Raw genomic sequence first — 20,943 nt, forward strand, 5'->3', positions numbered from 1 at the left:
TATTACTTTTAAGTTACTTTTACCAAAATATCTGGAAATATGGATTTGGAATTCTAAATGCAGTTTATTATGCTCAATGCAGCTCATTGCACTTCTAATGGAGGGTGATGTGGTACAACATAATGACTGAGCTAGGCTTAAGGCTAACAACAGTAGAATGCAATAGGTGCAGTGATGGCTCATGATGCCCATTAGAAGTGCAATGAGCTGCATTGAGCATAATAAACAGCATTTAGAATTCCAAATCCATATTTGGTAAAAGTAACTTAAAAGTAATACAATAGTAGTGTAATGCCTTACAATTCAGAGACAGTAATGAATTACTTTGAAATGACAGTAATAAGTAATACATAATATATTACGATTTTGAAGTAACTTGCCCAACACTGATTAAACCACATGTCACTGCTTGACTAAATGAAAAATATAGGCTACTGAACATGCATGGAGATCGTCATAGAAATCGTGACAGAAATTATGATTTGTGGCAACATGTTGTAGAAACACAACCACATCCTTTAGGCCTATTTGGTGCAAATCTTCTACATTGGTTATAGTCAGCGATTCACATTAACTGTAGGCTATCACCACAAGTGTATACTAAACGTTTTTGCCCAAGTTTGTGTGCCGTCATCACATTTTGCAAAATTAGGCTACCTTCGTTACTAACCTACCTGTTGATACTTTTTACGTGCATCGACTCGCGATTGATTGTGCATAATGTAACACTCGGTGGAGAGACTTCCACTTTCCAAGTTCCACTTTCACTGTCGTTGTGAGCTAAAAGGCTACTATATGGGAAATACTTTGAAGTTCCTTTTGAGTCCAAACATGAATAGGTTTTCTTTAACCTGTGCTACACTTTTCCACCAAGTTGTGCGAAAATTGTAGGTACCCGGAGTTTTTTTTATGTTGACAGACAAACCGCATTACAGTAGTCTACATGGTGCAGTAAATGGAAGCTCTTCGTAGCGCGTGCAACTTACGTCTATGTAAACAATATATTTATGGAATAAAATTAGACACCTCTGATTGCTGTTTACGGTTAAACTGCGATGATGTGAACACCAGCCAGCGGAGGGCACTTATATAGCCTAGGCTACCATGCATGGACTCGTAGGCTATATTTCCCCACAAACCAAGCGGCTGCTTGGACAAATCCACTTGAGGGGTGGGGCAGGGGGGCTAGATCGTAACACACACTTGAACCTGTCATGAAGAGGCCAAAATGATTGACCTGTCACCCCCCAATCCAAATGGATGCAACTGCATTTATAGGCTAAGCCTAGGTCTACATGACGGGCCGCAAATAGGCTAAATCACTTTTTTTTTTTTTTTAATTCCCGGAGGTCACCGGCCCACATGTGGACCGGCCCACCGGGCATTTGCCCGGTTGTACAGAATGCCAGTCCGAGCCTGCCCATCTCCTGTCTTGTTTTGCGTTTCCTCTTTCCTTTTCCTCTCCTACTTCTCTTTTCATCTGTTCTCCTCTCTTGGCCCCACCTCTCATTCTCTCCTCTTATCTTCTCTCCTCTTTTCTCTTCTCCTCCCTCTCCTCCTCCTCTCCTTTCCTCTCAGGAGGTGATGTAGCTTGCTCTTAAGTGTAAGTCTGCTCCTCTGTTTCTCCCTCCTTTAGGGTTTGCATTGTGTGTGCTAGGAGGCTATTACCCAGTGCACAATGACAGGGACACATGCATACGCTTACGGGTTAATGAGGCCAGATTGCTATTATCGTCTTTGTGTGTATGCATGTGTCTGTGTCTATGTGTTTAAATGTGTACGTGTGTGAGTTTGTGTGTGTGTGTGTGTGTGTGTGTGTGCATGTGTGTGTGTGTGTGTATGTGTCTGTCTGCCTTTGTGTGTGTGTCTGTGTGTGTATTTGTCTGTGCATGTGAATGTGTGTGTGTGTGTGTATGTGTGCGTGATGTGTGTGTGTGCGTGCACGCACGCGTGTGTGTGTGAAGTGGGCTTATAGCCGGCCCCATTGAGACGAGGTAATCCAATTCGGAGAGCTGTCCCTCACCCTCCCTCTGGGAGGCCAGGCTCCACAGGCCCTCAGCTTTAATGGGAGACAGAGTCAGGTTACCCGCCGCTGACACATACACACACACACACACACACACACACACACACACACACGCATACTAAATACACTTATATGCACATACAGTATGTATGCACACACACATACCCACACACACAATCACACACACTGGCAGCAAACGCTCTGCCTTGCCATATTGCATGGAATTTACAGTACTAAGCTGTCACTTCATTACGTAAACAGCGCTCGTCACCGCCCCTACAACGCATTTTACGTGCCCACAGCTGATTCAACCACAAGCGCAGTTGAATGAAGTTAACCGATGGCGACAGAAGAATCAAAAGTTTTGCGATCATACATGATAATACGATGTCAACAAACAGCAACATACAGAGTAGCCTAGTAGTTCTACTTCACTTTTTTTTTAAAAACTCTTTACTGCACGTAACAGACAGACTTAGTAGCCTAATACCCTGGTCTAGCAGATTGTGAAATGGATGACATGAAAGTGAAAATACGGCATTAGAAAGGCAAACAAAAATTAAGGTTGCTTTTGACATAGTACAATGATAGAAAGCTGGTGCTCTGATTCGAATTCTTCTGTTGTCTCTAAAAGTTTTCCAAGTACGTAGTTTAGTGACAATCCTGGGTAAGTTAACTCAGAGTAAGTGGTAAACCTCCTAATAGAATAATAGAAGCCGTATGGCTTCATTCTCCTTACAAAAACAATGCATAGGGCTCTTGTTATAGGAGCTTTTCAAAAAACTTGTTTTTTCTCCTTAGCCCAGGTAAGACGCTCTAACCTTGGCTTGACACTAGGAATGTAACACTTGTAGCTCATATGCAGACTCCAGCTTCCACTGATGTTTAGTAAACGCAGCCTAACATTCGTTGCTGAAATTTTTAATGGCGCTCTGGCAACACCAAGATGTGTTTGCGTCTGCACAATAGTAAACTCAGCTCACGTTGAACCCCCCCCCCCCCCCCCTAAATATTTTCTCATCGGTTCTGCACAAACCACGTAAGTCAGTCATTTTGGATTCAAAACGGCGAATTTCGCCGAAAGGTGAGGAGTTTGCATGCCTGCTCCAGCCTCAGTCCACTCCTTGTGAAGTTTCCCTCAAGTTCTAAAATCGGCTTGACAATTCTCTCTAGGCTGCAGTCATCCTTTGCTTGCACACCTTTTTCTACCACACTTTCCCCTTTCAGTCAACTTTCCATGAATATGCTTTGATACAGCACTCTGTGAACACCCTGCCCTTTCAGCAATTAGCTTATGTGGCTTACCTTCCTTTAAGAAGGGCACGAGTGTCTTCTGGACCAAGTCAGCAGTCTTGTGTTTACTGAACCAGACTAAGAGAATAAAGACTCAGGAAACCGACATTTCTGTATTATAACATCTTTATTGAAATATTTTGAGAAACTTATTCTTGAATATATATGAAAGATTCACTTTTTGAAATAAATTAGGGGAAATTCAATATTCAAATAGTTTGAGACCCAACAATATTCAAACCAAAACACCCTAGAAGCTAAGACACTTTTTAACAAGACAAGTCAGTTTTTGCTCCTTTCCTTACCCCATGCCACCTTCAATCCATGCCCAACTGGCATCACCCCCCCCCCCCCCACACACACACACACCCCATCCACACTCTCTATTTGGGCCACTCTGGTGCATCAGCGTGGAAACATTAGAATATCAATAAACCAGTTTTTTGCCTGATGTGCTGGAACAGACAAACCATTTCTGATCTGAATGGCAAATCGATAAATATTGACTACTCTGTATGGTGTTACAACATTAAATGCAATAAATTCTTTGGCAAATCTCTGTAATCAGGTTTCTTCACTCAACTAAGATCATCTCACCCTCTACACTCCCTGTCTCTGTCAGTTATATAATCATTTAGCATAGTATTTTGTGATTACAACTGATTATTTTGGAAAACAGTAAGTGAAATGTATTTATATTTGGTCTGTGTGTGTGTGTGTTGTGTATGGACAATGGGTTTGGAAACGGTCCCGTCCCAAAGGAGCTGTGACAGCAGCCACTAAAGAACTATCAGTCTGTTCTCTCTCTCTCTCCCTCTCTCTCTCTCACACACACACACACATGCTCTCACCGTTTCTCACTGAAAACACAAACACTCTCTTACTATTCTCTCTCTTTCTATCTTCTCTCTCTTTCTATCTTCTCTCTCTTTCTATCTTCTCTCTCTATCCTTCAATTCTGTAACCTGAACCCCTCCCTGTCCATCTGTGAGAGACAGGGTCAGTGTGTTTACAGAAGAGCCTCTCTGTTTAGACACAAACACACACACACACACCTTACCATCTATTGATGTCATTGTGGTTAATTTTTTACCACAATAGAGGTTGTGTGGCATGGTTGCCTTTATCGGTGTCCTTTGCTCTGTGAACTCAGGTAAACTTGCTCATCTTTACTTGCGTACTTCACACCAGGGCTTCACACCAGAGCTGATGCTTCAGCAATAGCCATCACTGAAATACTGTGAGCTTTTTTGTTCTCACATTATCTGATTGCAATAAGAGTAAACCATTGTTACCTAATTACCAATTACTCAGTGTGCCCACACTCCACACACATCTACATTATATATACTGTATATATATATATATATATATTAAAATTGATTATATGTTTTAATCATGTGTCGTGAGGCTACACAACAAACTACACAACAAATCGGACAGACCAGATTCAAATATTTGACGGATCCGACTGATTGTGGGCTAAAATAGCAGACATGTTTTAATACATATTTTAAAAACATATACATATTTTAAATACATATACATATTTTAAATACATGTATCAGAAATACTGCACATCCCTGTGCACAGCTACCACACCAACTCATCTACATCCAAGCTGGATTTGAGACTGCACACTGCGCAGATGCACAACTGAAAAAAAAAAAACGTTGACTTTTTTTTAAAGTATATTTTTGGGCTTTTTGCCTTTATTTGTATAGGACAGTGGAGAGTGAGACAGGAAGTAAGTGGGAGAGAGAGATGGGGTGGGACCGGGATATGACCGCAGGTCGTATTCGAACCTGGGTCCCCGTGGGCACTTTATGAGCGCTGTAGCCTGTTGTGCCACAGCGCCCCCCAAACGTTGACTTCTTGACTTCAAGACACAATGCTTGCGTGGGCTTAGCCTGGCCCCTGCTTAGAGCCAGCCCTGATGCAGGGTACTGTCAAGCAGTGAAGTGATATGCAGGTAGCCAATGTTCATGTCACCTAGCTGAGTTAGACAGAAGACGAGCCCTGCTTGCTCTGTTATGGTATTTCTGTCCCTCCCAAACTGCGTTAAAATGGTGTGTTTAACAGCACCCCTGGACCCTAATAGGCCAATATGATCCACAATATTAATCAAAAAAGTAATAATAACAATAATATCAATACAATATCAAATATCAATAGTAATAATAAAAAAAGAAAAAACTGTCTGCACGGAATGTGTCTGGCCGATCATGGTGCGTGTGGGCCGCCTGGACCAAAAATGCCAGGGCTGATTTTTGTCCCAGTCCAGCCCTGCCCTAGCCATCTGTACCCATCAAGGTACACATTATTGTTCTTCAGAAGGGTACTGCCTCAGTGACAAGCATTTGCAAACTTTCACTTCTTGTGTGTGCACACGTGTTTTTTCTTTGCCGGTATCATAAAAGATGTGAAAGCGGTAAGAGAACATACACCCGTTGGTTTCGTGTAGACCAGCCTTATGTGTGCTGTACCCACTCTCTCTCTCTCCCACACCGCCTGGGATCATATGATGTTGTACTGCCTACGGTACCACACGGTTCCATCCACCCCTCTCAGAACATACACACACACACACACACACACACACACACACACACACACACACACACACACAAACATACACATGCAAGCACACACACACACTCTCTAAGCCTTTTCAATAAGCCTAGTCTCCCCATTACCCCTCTGTCATTACCCCTCTTCATGTTTATACACAGTCTTCTGCATGAATATATCTCTGAGCTATGATTTGTTTGTCTTTGATTAATCATCAAATCATCATCACCAGTGTGATGATTAGCAGATCTAAAGTGCTAAAGTGACCTCTAACGCGTAGCCTGGCGTAGCCATACTCAATTCTAGTCAGAATATGAGTCTGATACTGCTCCATTGGGACGTAATTATAGGGCGTGTTTCAACCGATACAGGGGGGGAATGCCTCTACACTCAATTGGATAGACCTAACCAATCAGAGCAACGAAATAACTTACCGTGAGATGTAGGAAGAACACACAAACCATCCTTCTTCTCCACAAATGCCTTAACATAGTTTTCTGGTCTTTTGTAATAGTTATTGTGCCGTCAATATCTCCTACAACACTCATTAGCAAAATCTAAGAGTTTTCTTAGTAGGGTACGAAGGGTAGGCTAGGAAAAAACGAATGCACAATGCAACACACTGTTTTCCCTTGATGAAAGTGAAACCATGAGTTTTCCCCACATCTCAACTTTGGGCAAAGTTTTCAGAAATAATGGTTTTCAGTGATTAAAAACTCATTAAAATAATATGCATTTTCCATATGGGGTCTTAGAAGCTATCTGTCTCCTTCTAGCCACAGCGTTTTTGTTGCAAACATAATCAAGCATGCTCAGATGACGTGATAGACGAGGCGCGGTTGCTCACCTGTCCATCATCGTAAAGCCCGATTTGATTGGTCCATCAGATTTGGGGCGAGCATAGTTTCTCCACAACGGAGCAATGCCAGACCGAACTTCCCGAACCTCAAATGTTGTGGGCGGGACTAAGTTCAGCTGGCACCCAGGGTATCTAACGCATGCATGTGCATGTGTGTGTGTGTGTGTGTGTGTGTGTGTGTGTGTATGTGTGTGTGTGTGTTTGTTTGTTTGTTTGTTTGTTTGTTTGGTTGGTTGGTTCCAGGTGGTCCCTAAAAAATTATGGTATTAATGGTAACTGACGCACACACGCACACACACACAGAGAGAGAGAGAGAGAGAGAGAGAGAGAGAGAGAGAGAGAGAGAGAGAGAGAGAGAGAGAGAGAGAGAGAGAGAGAGAGAGAGAGAGAGAGAGAGAGAGAGAGAGAGAGAGAGAGAGAGAGAGAGAGAGAGAGAGAGAAAGAGATCGAGCGAGCATGTTTATTTATGTGTATTTTGCTCTTCAAAAGGGAAGACACCGTGAGAGGGATTACTCAGTCTTTCCAAATCTTCTTCCTTTTTTATCCCTCTCTCGCCAGCCCTTTCCTCTCTTCCTTTCTCTCTCTCTCTCTCACTGTCCCTTTCCCATCCATCTCTCTCTCCATCTTTCCCACTGTCTCTTTGTAGGTGGGTGAAGAGTTTCTGAGAAACTACAGCCTCCTGTCACAACACCAAACACTTCAATCCCAAAGAATAAACATGTCGTTGTTGATGAGGCCAAGCTGCTCTTGCTCTCTAGGTTGAGTTCTGCAGGATGTAGGCTAACATGGCTATGCTAATGTATGAGGATGTAACATGGCTAATATGCTAATGTGTCGGGATGTAACATGGCTAATATGCTAATATGTCAGGCTGAGTAACATGGCTAATATGCTAATATGTCAGGCTGAGTAACATGGCTAATATGCTAATATGTCAGGCTGAGTAACATGGCTAATATGCTAATATGTCAGGCTGAGTAACATGGCTAATATGCTAATATGTCAGGCTGAGTAACATGGCTAATATGCTAATATGTCAGGCTGAGTAACATGGCTAATATGCTAATATGTCAGGCTGAGTAACATGGCTAATATGCTAATATGTCAGGCTGAGTAACATGGCTAATATGCTAATATGTCAGGCTGAGTAACATGGCTAATATGCTAATATGTCAGGCTGAGTAACATGGCTAATATGCTAATATGTCAGGCTGAGAGTGAGTGAGATAAAAAAAGAAAAACAGTGGATGCATGACGACCTGTCTCTCTTTTTTATGCCTCCTTTTCCTCTTTCTCACAGTGTGTGGGCAGATATGAGTATAGTCACTGGAGTTTTTTTTTTTTTTACCAGCCAGACACACACACACACACAGCACTGTCTATTGGAGTGTGTGATAATTGTGGTGAGATGAGAACTGGCTCTCTCTCTCACACACACACTTATGTGTGTGTTCTGTACATTGTACAATTTACCGTACATTCTCAGGGAGCTACAAGTGAGCATTTTGGAGAATGGCCAGACATGAATAAAGACCACTTTACACAGAGCAATAGTGATGCGTTGTGAGTATGAATGTGAGTGTGCACAAATATGGCCAATTATAAATTATTATGTGCATACAGTACACACTTGCATGAGTATAATGGTCTCATGTCTGACTCGTATGTCTGTAATATGTCATGTGCTGGTAGATATGTGTGATGTGTGATATGTGCCTAATTTCAGTCTCTGTGTGTGTGTCTTTGTGTGTGAATGTGTTTCTCTTTGAGTGTGTGTGTGTGTGTGTACCACAGTGTCCCACGGGAGGAGATGCGTGTTACTTTGTGTTCCCTTTCAATCAGCCACCTTATCATCCCTGGCCGAGGCCTTTGCTGGGTGCTTCTGAAGCTTTACACATCACAGAGACGCCAGCAAGCATCATCCTCGCATCCTCACCTCATCACCATGGCAACAGTCAAATGAGAGATGTGCTGACAATGACGATGGCATTGTTGAGCTTTATCCCATGCTGTTCCACTCCTGTGGGCCAACAGTGTATCTTTGATTCTCTCTCTCTCTCACACACACACACACACACACACACAATAGCACACTGGAAACCGGAGGCACACACAAACACTCTAACAATAATGTTTACAGCAGAAACACAAACACATGTGCGCATGCACTCACTCACACACACACACACAGACACACACACAAAGCGAACTTGGCTGTGTCTATCTGAGTCAGGTTCAGATCTGTCTGAGGAACAGTCAGCACACACACACACACACATCCATCACAGTATTTGAGTCAGCAGGGTCTTGTCTTGCAGACAGATCACAGTGGGAGGAATGGACAGATCAGAGACTAAGCATCAATCTACTGCACCTCACTGCGGCAGACATGACTGATTAGAATAACAAGGGCTGGCTGTTTAACGCAATCACATTTCTCACAAGGAGATTTGTCTTCTTCTTGCCTTGAGCAGAGAGCACTGCGCTTTTCAAAAGCAAAGCAATTCAACCCCAAAGACACTCAATTAGGTTATTAATTTGATGGTAGTCTCAGAGGCATGGGTGATAGGGATCTATTTTGAGGAAGGTGTGTATTGTTGCTCAAAGATTGGACTCTTTTCTCATTCGGCTTACTGCTTTTGGTTCTGTTCCAAATTCTGTTCCTGAGAGAGACCTACAGCACTACGTGTCTACAACACTTGATTTTATAGTAGTGTTGTGTTTTCAACAAATCAGGAGCAAGAGTTAAATGTCAAACAATCAAGAGTACAACTCTCTTGGGGTGCTGTGGCACAACTGGCTACAGCGCCCGTACCATTTGGATTTAAGTGCCCACGGTGACCCAGGTTCACGTCAGACCTCGGCCATTTCCTAACCCCACCCTATTTCTCTCTCTCTCGCTTGCTTCCTGTCAGTCTTCTCCTCACTATCCCATCATAATAAATCAAAATAAAGCCCCCTCCCAAAAAACAACAAAAAAACAAAACAAAAGTGTAACTCTCTCTTCATAAAAGCACCACATATGTGGTTTGGGCCCAAGACCCATACAGTACTGGGAAACATTGTATGTCCCAAAGCATTCCGACAGGAAGCAGCACAGCCATGAAGGACACCTCACCATCACCACTGGACAGAGAGAAAAAAAGTAGCCTCTTCTTTTCTTCTTTTTTTTGAGTATGGCAAAGGCAAAGCTCATCCACGGACTAAACTTACAAATCTCCATTGAAATTGAGCAAGTCAGCGGAGCAGGCATGGTTCTTTAATCCCTGTCCGGGAAGCACTCCAAAACTGCAGCAGGCCATTCCGCTGCCTTTAGGGGGAAAAAAATGAAAATACGCCTATCGAGTCGATCTGCTTATGAAAGACTTGCGGCGGGGCTTAAGGTTAGGTGTGGGGGGAATGGGTCAGCCAGGATTTGAGTGGACTGCTGAGCTGCTTGAGTCACAGAGTGTGTGTGCGTATGTAAAATTGCAAGTGTACAGTATGTCTGTGTGTATCCATGTCAGTGCATATGTGTCAACAATTCACAGTACACAAGTTTATCTCAGGGTGTCTACAGGTATGTGCGTTTGAACTGATGTTTAATTCCATGTACAGTGTGTGTAAACCCATAGTATGTGTATATATGTGTGGTTCTGTATAAAAATTAAACCAAAGGAAGAGGGCCGAGAGAAAAGAGCAGATTAGGAAAATACACAACAAATCACAGTGAGACACACTGATCATGGACAAGAGACAGTATCCTTTGTTCACTCTCAGACACGCTTCGGGCCCGAGTTTGGCTGTGATTTAGGTAGCGGGAATCTATGTATGTCAAGGTAGGGACACTGAAATGGGCGAGATCACATGCAACCAGTGTTAATTCCGGATCTACTGTATCTATCTATCTATCTATCTATCTATCTATCTATCTATCTTTTATTAATTAATCTCTTTTCTTAATTAATCCTCTTTGTGCGTCAGACTTCGCTCTGGCCACAGTGTGCATGCACTGTCGTCAAAATATAATGTCAAACTCGCACCCACCATCGTTCTCTCTCTCTTTCTCTCTGTCCTTTCTGTCTCCTTTCCTTCTATAAGAAAAAACAGAGCTGCTGTGTTCATTCTCATGACAGACAATACACATCATCATCCATGGCAACATTCCGAGATTGTTTTATTTAAATAACTCCTATCAAGAATGTCCAGAAAAGAAAAAGAAAACAAACAGCCCAAAGTGACCAAATTGAATAATGAGATGAAAAACAAAAAAACTGTCCCGCTATTTCAAGAATGTACTTATTGGTTCTTCTTAAAACACCTAAGATAACAAGTCTGTGCGTTCTTTAAAACAAAACAATACAAAGAAGCAAATCCCAAACTAATCAGAAAAGCACATCTGTACCATATATAAATATGTACATTTAAAGAGCACTTTTGATTCCAACCAGGCATACCATTTTCCTTTTTTTATACAATAATAATAATAATTTAAAAAACGACAACTTCATACAGGCCTAAGGCTCATCATTTTGTCAATCACTTGGTGGAAGGAATTCACCAGTCCACGGACAGGTGCTGCTGTTAAAATTCTAGGTCCAGTCACAGAAGATGAGCGCAGATGGTCACCATTCAGAGCTCAGTCCTTGAGGTCCTTCTCTTACTCATGAAAACAACAATATTAAAGCAGCAAATTCATTTTCTTTTCCCTTCACCAACTTCAAAAAGCAGAGTTCCTTCACCAGCAAGTAGCCTTGGTAAGTACAGTACAGTATGTGTTTTGTGTGTCCTTAAAGGGATATTCAACCATATGGGGAATTACACTCATTTTCCACCTCCCCTTGAGTTAAACAATTAAAAAAATAATTAAATTCTCCATTTCATTCAGCCGTTCTCTGAGTCTGGCGATATCAGTTTTAGCTCCAGCCTAGCATAGATCATTGAATCTTTTACCAATCTTCTGTTGGTCTTATTACACTTTCTAACTTGAGAGGAGACACGTTTTAAACAGAAAAATTATCGGAAATGCTAGCAGGCGAGAAGCTAATGGTCTAATCAGATTCAATGATCTATGCTATGCTGGAGCTAAAATGGTATCGTCAGACTCAGAAAACAGCTGGATGAACTGGAGAAAGGTAAAAATCAATTGTTTAACTCAGGAGGTGGAAAATGAGTGTAATTCCCCAAATGATGGAATATCCCTTTAAAACTTTTACCTATAGGCCTATGTGTTTCATGTAGTATGCTGTGGAATGCCGTATGTATGTACACCTATACTAAGTACTGTGTGGAGTTTATTTGGTATGGTGTCCAGGATATCCGCTTCTGAGAGATAGTAGGAGTGAAGGAATAAACACAGCACGCCCTCCATGTACAGTATTGCTCTAAGTGCAAAATGCAAACTATATTCTTCCCCCTTCAACCATTCTTCTTCTTGAAAAATAAAATACGTCACATTTGAAGTTGCAACATATACATGACATTTTGACAGTCTAACCGAATTCTTGGTAAATATATATGATCAAATCATTATTGATTAACAGTGTTTTCTGTGTCCTTGTGAGGCTAAGTGAAGCTATGTCCCCCTTGATTGTCCTGCATGAATGTCTGTCCACCATCTTTCGCAAAACTAGATATAATTGTTCAAAGAACGAACGTTTAAAACCGACACCCTAGCCGTTGACTACAGAGGCAGGGATAATCGAGATGGTGTGAGAAGTGCCTGAGGGGGAAATAAATATTCAAATGCTAAAGGTTCTGGGTCCTCCAGGAGCATGGCACCTTTTCTTATGTTGCCATGTCAACAGTGTAGGAGGCTTCCGATTGGGGAGAGAGCAACCTAAGTCCCACTCTTGGAACTCAAGGTCACACACACACACACACACACACACACACACACACACACTGTGTACGATGTCAAGCTGCTCAAAAATAAATACACATACGTACACAAAACCTTTTAGGATAAATAATTACAAATAATAACTACATCTTAGGCTTGAGATCACAGTTAAAAGACTTTAACCTGGTCCATAGGGACAAAGTGGACTGTAGTGTAGACTGAAGAATTACCAGTGTAAGCATGTGTGTCTGTGTGTATGTATGTGCTTGTGCGTATATTTGTTTTTGTGTGTGTGTGTGTCTGTGTGTGTCTGTGTGTGTGTGTGTGTGTGTGTGTGTATGTGTATGTGTGTGTGTGTGTGCGCGCGCGCGCACGCGAGCGAGACCCAGGAGATTGACTGATGAAATATTCAGGTGCGGCTGACACACGAGTAGGGCTTCGGTGAGACGAGACGAACCGCAGCTCTCCCACAGCTACCAGAGTTTCTTACTGGTACTCTTAGTTACTTTCACTAGTGCTTCAGAACACACACACACACACACACACTACACAAAGCTCTCTCTTATTTGTAAAGCCACTTTTTTTTAGTAAACAAATTACATATTTCTCTCTTTCTGTCACATACACACTCACTGTCCTGGACGGACACACACACACACACACACACACACACACAGACATATTCCAGTGTGACTCAAAATAAACATTGCTTGGAATCATTGCATTTTATATTGCCTGAATGGTGGTCCTAGACTGGCTGGCACAAGGGCCGGCTGTCTATCTCTGGAGTAGATGGATGATGGGATGACCGTATGTTCACACCTTTTCTGCCCTGTCACTGTCTGGGGGGGCGAATCTTTCCATGTTTTAGTATCTTTAGGGGAATCAAGGTATTTGAAGCAGCTTCCTCTTGAGGTGAAGGCAGGGAATTCTGGGTAATTGTTTCACTTGTCCCTTGAAGGAGGAATAACTGAGAGTTCAAATCGGGGGCTTGATCCCAGAGAGGGATTCCCGGTCCATGTCGGAGTGATCCCAGGAGAGGTCTGCCTGTCCCTCGGAGGCCTTCACCAGAGGTCTGTGCTTTTCTATACTTGTTTATATTTATGTGTTTGTAAATTTCTCACGGGGTGTGTGTGGGCGGAGGGGGGGGGGGGGGCAGCTGGGGGTCAGTGTGGGTGAGTGCGCCGGTATCGTATCATCTGTGACCTTAGCAACAGCCGTGAGTACTGCACCTCTGGCATGACCATCTTCACGCACATGTCTTTTGCTATGACTCCTCCCCCTAACTCCCCTCTGCGCCCTCCTCCTCCTCCTCCGCCACCTCCTCCTCCCCCCTGGCCCGTGGTGGCGGCAGCCCCGGAGCCGTTAACCGGCAGGTCGTAGCCGACGATGGCCACCTTGCTGCTGGGCTGCCACGGCCGCAGGTCCTTGTTGCGTATCTGCGTGCTGGAGCGCAGCGGCGGCGTGTCCTCGCCGAAGCACTCGCGCACCAGGGACTCCTGCGCGCGGCGCATCAGCCGCAGCTCGCGCTCCACGCACGGCCGGCCCAGCTGCTCCAGCTGACGCCACAGCGTGGCGTTGAAGTGGTCGTAGAGCGCGCTGTCCAGCCAGTTCCACGCCCGGATCTGGGCCGGCGCCGGCCCGTGCAGCGTCAGGCGCGACTCCTCCGTGCGCATGTTGAGCTTCAGGTACAGCACGTCCTCGGGCTCCCAGTTGAGCAGCCGGCGCAGAAGCACCAGCGACTCGTCGAAGTGCTCGGCGATCATCACCAGCGAGAAGACCGACTCCATGCGCGCGACGAACCCCTGAACATACTCGCCGTCGCCCGCCGGCTGGTGGTCCTTGTCGCCGCCAAGGTCGAAGGCGACCGTGTTGCGCGCGTACATGGAGTCCTTTTCCTCGGCGCGGTAGTAGAGCGTCGGATGGCGGAGGAACTCCTCGAGCGAGCCGTTGGGCACACGATGGAAGCTCTGGCAATGCTGGTTGTAGTAGCTGAAGAGCGACTCGAACATGGCCGCCGGCTCACGGAGGATGGTCACGTAGCGCGTGCCGTTGGGCATGAGCCGCCGCATCTCGCCTACGTTGAGCCGCGTGTGGCTGGTCAGTATGTCCGGCGGGACCGTGTGCGGGTGCACGAAGCGGCCGCTGAACATGTGCGGGTAGCAGAACTGGTGGCCGCAGGAGGGCACGGGCAGCGCCACGGTCAGGTTGTGCCGCTCGGCGAAGCGGAACAGGATGTTCTGCACCGTGCTGCTGGCCGTCTTGTGCGTCTTCAGGAAGGCCACGCTGGTGTGCTTGGGCTTACCAGGCGCTGTCATCGTGAGGCCGAGACCGCCGCCGGCGTTGGTGAGACGCCACGAGCTCAGGGGAAGCGAGGAGCATCCCAAACTGAAGGCCGACATGGTCCTAAAAACACAAACACACACACACACACATTTGATTTATTTTGAATGACTAATAGTGATTAAAACTAGACAGCATCCAAATATGACGAATGAACACACACAACTCCCCCATCACACACACACACACACACACACACACACGCTGGAGATTTTAACCATGCAGATCTTAAAACTGTTCTTCCAAAGCTACACCAGCATGTTGATTTTCCAACAAGACGAGACAACATCCTGGACCTGGTCTACACTACACACAAAGGAGCATACAAAGCCACCCCCCTCCCCCACATTGGACTTTCTGACCATATCACTGTTATGCTAATGCCCGTATACAGACAAAGAGTGAAAGCAAACAAACCGGTTCGCAAGCAGGTAAAAGTGTGGCCTGAGGGAGCCTCTGATGCTCTTCGAAACTGCTTTGACACAACAGACTGGGAAATGTTTAAGCAGGCAGCCACTTACAACAACCAGACAGACATAGAGGAGTATACAGACACTGTAACCTCTTACATCACCAAGTGCATTGATGATGTGACCCACACAAAATACATCATCACTGGGGCTAACTGGAAGCCATGGCTGACAGGGGATGTCCTCAGGCTGCTGAGGGCCAGAGACAAAGCCTACAGAGCTGGGGATGAAGCTGGCATGAGAACAGCGAGAGCCAACCTGTCCCGTGGCATCAAGGAAGCAAAAAAGGAATACACTTACAAGATAACCACCCACTTCAAAGACAGCAGGAACGCACAAAGCCTATGGCAGGGCATTCAGGCCATCACAGACTACAAGCCCGCGCCACAGAGCTGTGAGAGCAACATCCCTCTGCTCAACAATCTGAACCGCTTCTTTGCTCGCTTTGAAGCACAAAACAGCACTTGCCCACAGAAGACCCCTCCCCTCTCTACACGAGCAGCCCCTGTGCCTCTCTGCCGACAGCGTGAAGAGGACACTTGCTGCTATCAACACCTGTAAGGCAGCAGGCCCAGACAACATCCCAGGTCGTGCGCTGAAGGACTGCGCTGAGGAGCTTAAGGATGTCTTCACAGACATCTTTAACACTTCCCTGAAGCAAGCAATCATCCCATCATGTTTCAAAGCTGCCACCATTATACCTGTGCCGAAGAAAACTGCTCCATCCTGCTTCAATGATTACCGCCCCGAGGCACTGACACCCATCATCATGAAGTGCTTTGAGCGGCTTGTCATGTCACACGTCAAATCCATTCTCCCCCCCACCCTGGACCCCTTCCAGTTTGCATGCCGAGCCAAACGGTCCACAGAGGATGCAATCTGCTCTGCCCTCCACCCAGCCCTCACCCACCTGGAAAAAAGAGACTCATATGTGAGATTGCTGTTTATAGACTTCAGTTCTGCATTCAACACCATAATACCACAACAACTCATCTGCAAACTTGACAAACTGGGACTCAGTACCTACCTCTGCAACTGGATACTGGACTTCCTCTGTCAGAGGCCTCAAGTAGTACGTGTTGGCAACAATATCTCAAGCAGCATCACACTGAGCACGGGGGCCCCCCAAGGCTGCGTGCTCAGTCCGCTGCTCTTCACCCTGCTGACACATGACTGCACTGCAACCTACAGCAACAACCACATAGTGAAATTTGCTGACGACACAACTCTGGTGGGTCTCATCACCAAGGGCGACGAGACTCAATACAGGATGGAGGTCGACCTTCTGACCACGTGGTGCAGGGACAACAACCTCCACTGACCATCGACGGTGCTGTGGTGGAGAGAGTGAGCAGGACCAAATCCCTGGGGGTGCACATCAGTGAAGACCTCTCCTGGACCACCAACACTGCATCACTGGCGAAGAATGCTCAACGCCGCCTATACTTCCTGCGGAAACTCAGGCGAGCAAGTGCTCCACCAGCCATCATGACCACATTCTACCGAGGCACCAGGAAAGCCCTGCAGCGCATAGTGAACACAGCTGGAAGGATTATTGGTGCTTCACTCCCCTCCCTGAAGGACATTTACACCTCCCACCTCACCTGCAAGGCGACCACAATTGTGAGTGATGCAAGTCACCCCGCTCACAATTTGTTTGATCCACTGCCCTCTGGGAAGAGGTATAGAAGCCTGTGCTCCCACACCACCAGACTCACCAACAGCTTCATACACCAGGCTGTTAGGATGCTGAACTCTCTCCCCCCTCAGCCACATAACATCCTGGACTTTTGGACCCACAATGGCTGCCTTGCACTACTCCACTTGCACTACTCCACTTGTACACTTGCACACTTTGCAACTTGTTGTTGTTGTCCTGTTGTCCTGAAAACACTTCTGAACACACTTCTGCTGCTCTTACATAACTTGCACCACTATGCCACTTGCATACTTAGGTCAAACAGAACTACCTCAGCCATTTATTGGCCTGACTTTTGCACTATTATATTGACTGTCTACTGTATGCACAATTTCAACCCAAATTTTGCTGCTCTTCATTGTATGTGCCTTCTTATTTACTTTTTATATTGTTTACTAATGTTATGTTTGTCTGTGGACCTAATTGGTAAAATATGTCTTGTCTCCACCATGGGATAGTGGGAAACGTAATTTCGATCTCTTTGTATGTCTTGACATGTGAAGAAATTGACAATAAAGCAGACTTTGACTTTGACACACACATATGAATTCTGAGAGGTTCTTGTTGAAAAGGAGAGGCTTGTTGTTGATAATGTTTCCCTTCTACACTGCCAAACTTTCCTTTTTTATATTTTATATTTTATAATACTTAGGCAACAATCCAATGCCTCTTGAAGTGCCACCTTTTCAAGCAAGAATTCTCAGTGGAATTTCAGGCCAACAAAGGTTTTAAGTTTAAGGTGTTTAATCTTAATCTTATCATGTATCATTATTTATATCATGCTCATGTTTGATTTAAATGATGGTCATACAGAATCAATCATTCTAGGCAACATTTGCAAACCACAGCGAGACAATGGAAGACTCACACACATGCAAGTACTTCACAGTGCACACTTGCACGCACACACACACACCACACACAGACAAACACATAGACACACACACACACACCACACAGACAAACACATAGACACACACACACACACACACACAGACAAACACATAGACACACACACACACACACACACACACCACACACAGACAAACACATAGACACACACACACACACAGACACACACACACACACACACACACACACACACTCACTGTACTCACCAGTTAAGATGACCTCCCCGGTGAAGAAGCAGACTGACTGTGCTGACAGCCACCAAAACCAGGAAAATCTTCTTTTGAGACATCTCTCTCTCTCTCTCTCTCTCTCTTGCTGTGGCTCTGTGTCACTGTACCTGAGAGAACACAAACACAGAAAAATTACACTGGTGATCATGAGATTAGAGGTGATCATTCCTAAACTCGAACGGCCGCTTTAATGATTACAGTTTTTTTCAACTGCTTACACACTAAATCTTTGCTTGTCACACAATTTTCTAAACATGTCCTCCAAACATCATAACCCGACACCAAATCTGCAAAACCATACACTAATTCTCAGTGTTTGACTCAGTTTTCAGTTGACTAAAACACATTTTGCAAAACACCACACACAATTTTCTACCTAACACACAAAAATCTAACAGGAAGTAACTTGATTTCGTTCTTCAAACACAACCCATCAAAATGCCACACTAAATCACCAGTGCTTCACTCATTCTCTTCACATGTGCAAACACTCTTTACTTTACTGAACACCATCCAATCATTGCCTTAGTATAGGTCTATGAATAGATATACTCTCTATATAGGTATAGACCCTTTCAATCTGCTCCTAGAGGATTTCCGGTTGAAATATTCAGAACCAATGCAGATACTTGAAAATTACAGTAATCGGACTTTAGCTTACAGTAATGTTCTACAAAAAGTTGACTTTACTGTATGTAAAATGTGTCTTTTTACTCTATTTTTCTTTGTCCCCATGTTACAGTACCATTAGCTCAATACATTTTTCTGTGCCTCCAGAAATGCCTTAGGAACGCTGTAGAAATGTTTGTTTCTGCAGTTGAAAGGGTCTATAGGCCTATGAATACATACTGTACACGACACCCCCCCCTCCCACACCCACACACACACACTTGTCTTTAGAAAAAAACAAAATCAGTGTTTTCAAAACTCTATGTACATCTGGTGGTGACTGTATTCTTCAGCAAATTATTTGGGAAAAATCACTATTTTTGGTTTCAATATTGCTTGCATTTTTACTGTGTATTTCAACTTCTTTGAAATACACAGTAAAAATGTTGATACCGTAACTTTCACTCTTGTATGGAAATACATATAGAAAGCCTAAGACAGAAGAGCTTTAGGTTTTGAGCAACAGTGTGTATATGATGTATCCAAAATGTCATATTATGACAAAAGTGTTTGTAATGTGAGGCGATTGTTTGCTTTAAACATGTGTTTTTGACATTTTGAATGTTGTGTGTCATTTTGCTGGAGATTTGAGGCATTTTGCATTTTGTGTGAGCAGTTGTGGGTTTTGTGTGTGGAGTTTTGAAAAATAGACACAGAGTTTTGAAAACGTGTGTAAACAATTGTAAAAAACTGTAATATTCACAGTTTGAGTTGCTGTTGGGTTGATTTAAATATGGGCACCCCTGCTCAGAGGTGCCATTTGTTCTTACCCAGATAGCAAAAGTAGTGGGCAGCCGTGGCCTACTGGTTAGCGCTTCGGACTTGTAACCGGAGGGTTGCCGGTTCGAGTTCTGTGCTGAGTGTTTCACTAATTCACAGATTGGGATAAATGCAGACCAAATTTCAAAAGAGTATATATACTTATACTTAAAATCAGATTGGTAGATAGCGGACTGCTGGTGGTATGCTGCCGGTGACGTGTTCCGCCGTTGGACCACCATCTCTTTAAATTTAACTTGTCATGAATATTAAGAAAAGCTATTAAAATTATATATGGAGTATAATTGAACAAATGAAAAAGATTTTAGACCAATAGTGGCAAAATATTGGGCAATTTGTCTGCAACCCGCCAGCGGACCGCCAGAGAACCGATGAGCAAAATGCCAGTAGACCGCCAGCTATGCCCCCAGTGGTCCGCCAGCCCCTTGCTATCTGGGTAACTGATTGTGGTGCTACTAATTACTGTAATAATGAAAGACAACACTTTCTGGACAAAAAAACTGAAGACTGAAGAGACAAAGTAATTCAAATAATAGTCAGGAAAATACAGGAATATCTTCCTGAAACTATAAGAAAATGTTCCAAGAGCTTTTATAAGTCCAGCACTGAGCAGCAGTGGACCCAGATGACAGTGGGTAGCCTAAAGGAGTTGCATCACATTATCCAGATGCTTTATAGTAAACGGTGACGCCTAAACCAGGTCAGAAGAACATATTTACAAAGGAGAAGGGTCAACATAGTCAAGCAATTGCCCCTTAAAATATACAGTTCACTGTCTGTTACTTGTGCTACTGAGAGTTGCTTGTGTAGGAGTCTACAATCATAAGGGCCATCTATAAAACTGAACTTTATTGGAGGGTGGCAAATTAAGACAGACAATTGCGTAAAATATCCACGTCATACATTTTACGAGGAGGAATTGTGTTTTTTTCCATTTATTTATTTTTAGTTAGCCTTTAAAAGTTCTCTAAATAACAAATGTTTACGGTGAAATTACTGAATGGGAAAATATGTGTATCTTTTTTCAACGAGTAAATTGGTGATTTGCAGTTGGCTAAAATACTTTAGCAAGCCACTATACCTTAAATCTGGGCAGTAGTGTGTGTGTGTATGCATGTGTGTGTGTGTGTATGTCACATTCAGCAATCATCTCCTCACAACCCGCTAGCTGCCCATTCCATGAGTACACTGTACAAAATCTGATCACTGTAGGCAGCCCAGGCTCCGAAAACTGGAAACAAACAAAGTGGGGGCAGGCTGTCCCTTAACA

General features: G+C 44.1%; 1 protein-coding gene across 1 annotated transcript in view; it reads right to left on the bottom strand.

The window, feature by feature from the left end:
* Positions 1–13,700: 13,700 nt before the first annotated feature.
* The window catches only part of gal3st3 (galactose-3-O-sulfotransferase 3), a 44,630-nt gene continuing 37,387 nt past the window's right edge, over positions 13,701–20,943 (bottom strand). The window contains exons 2-4 of the mRNA XM_076288897.1: positions 18,201–18,331; positions 13,910–14,976; positions 13,701–13,837 (exon numbers count right to left, since the gene is read on the bottom strand). Coding sequence (XP_076145012.1) covers positions 13,737–13,837; positions 13,910–14,976; positions 18,201–18,283 — 1,251 coding nt within the window. The 5' untranslated portion in view covers positions 18,284–18,331 and the 3' untranslated portion in view covers positions 13,701–13,736. The remainder of the gene's footprint in view (positions 13,838–13,909; positions 14,977–18,200; positions 18,332–20,943) is intronic.

Source organism: Alosa pseudoharengus, unplaced genomic scaffold, assembly GCF_046254945.1.
Source record: "Alosa pseudoharengus isolate Yale_2024_CS ecotype anadromous, Long Island Sound unplaced genomic scaffold, YU_APseudo_1.1 YU_APseudo_1.1_scf_17, whole genome shotgun sequence".
Lineage (NCBI taxonomy): Eukaryota > Metazoa > Chordata > Actinopteri > Clupeiformes > Clupeidae > Alosa > Alosa pseudoharengus.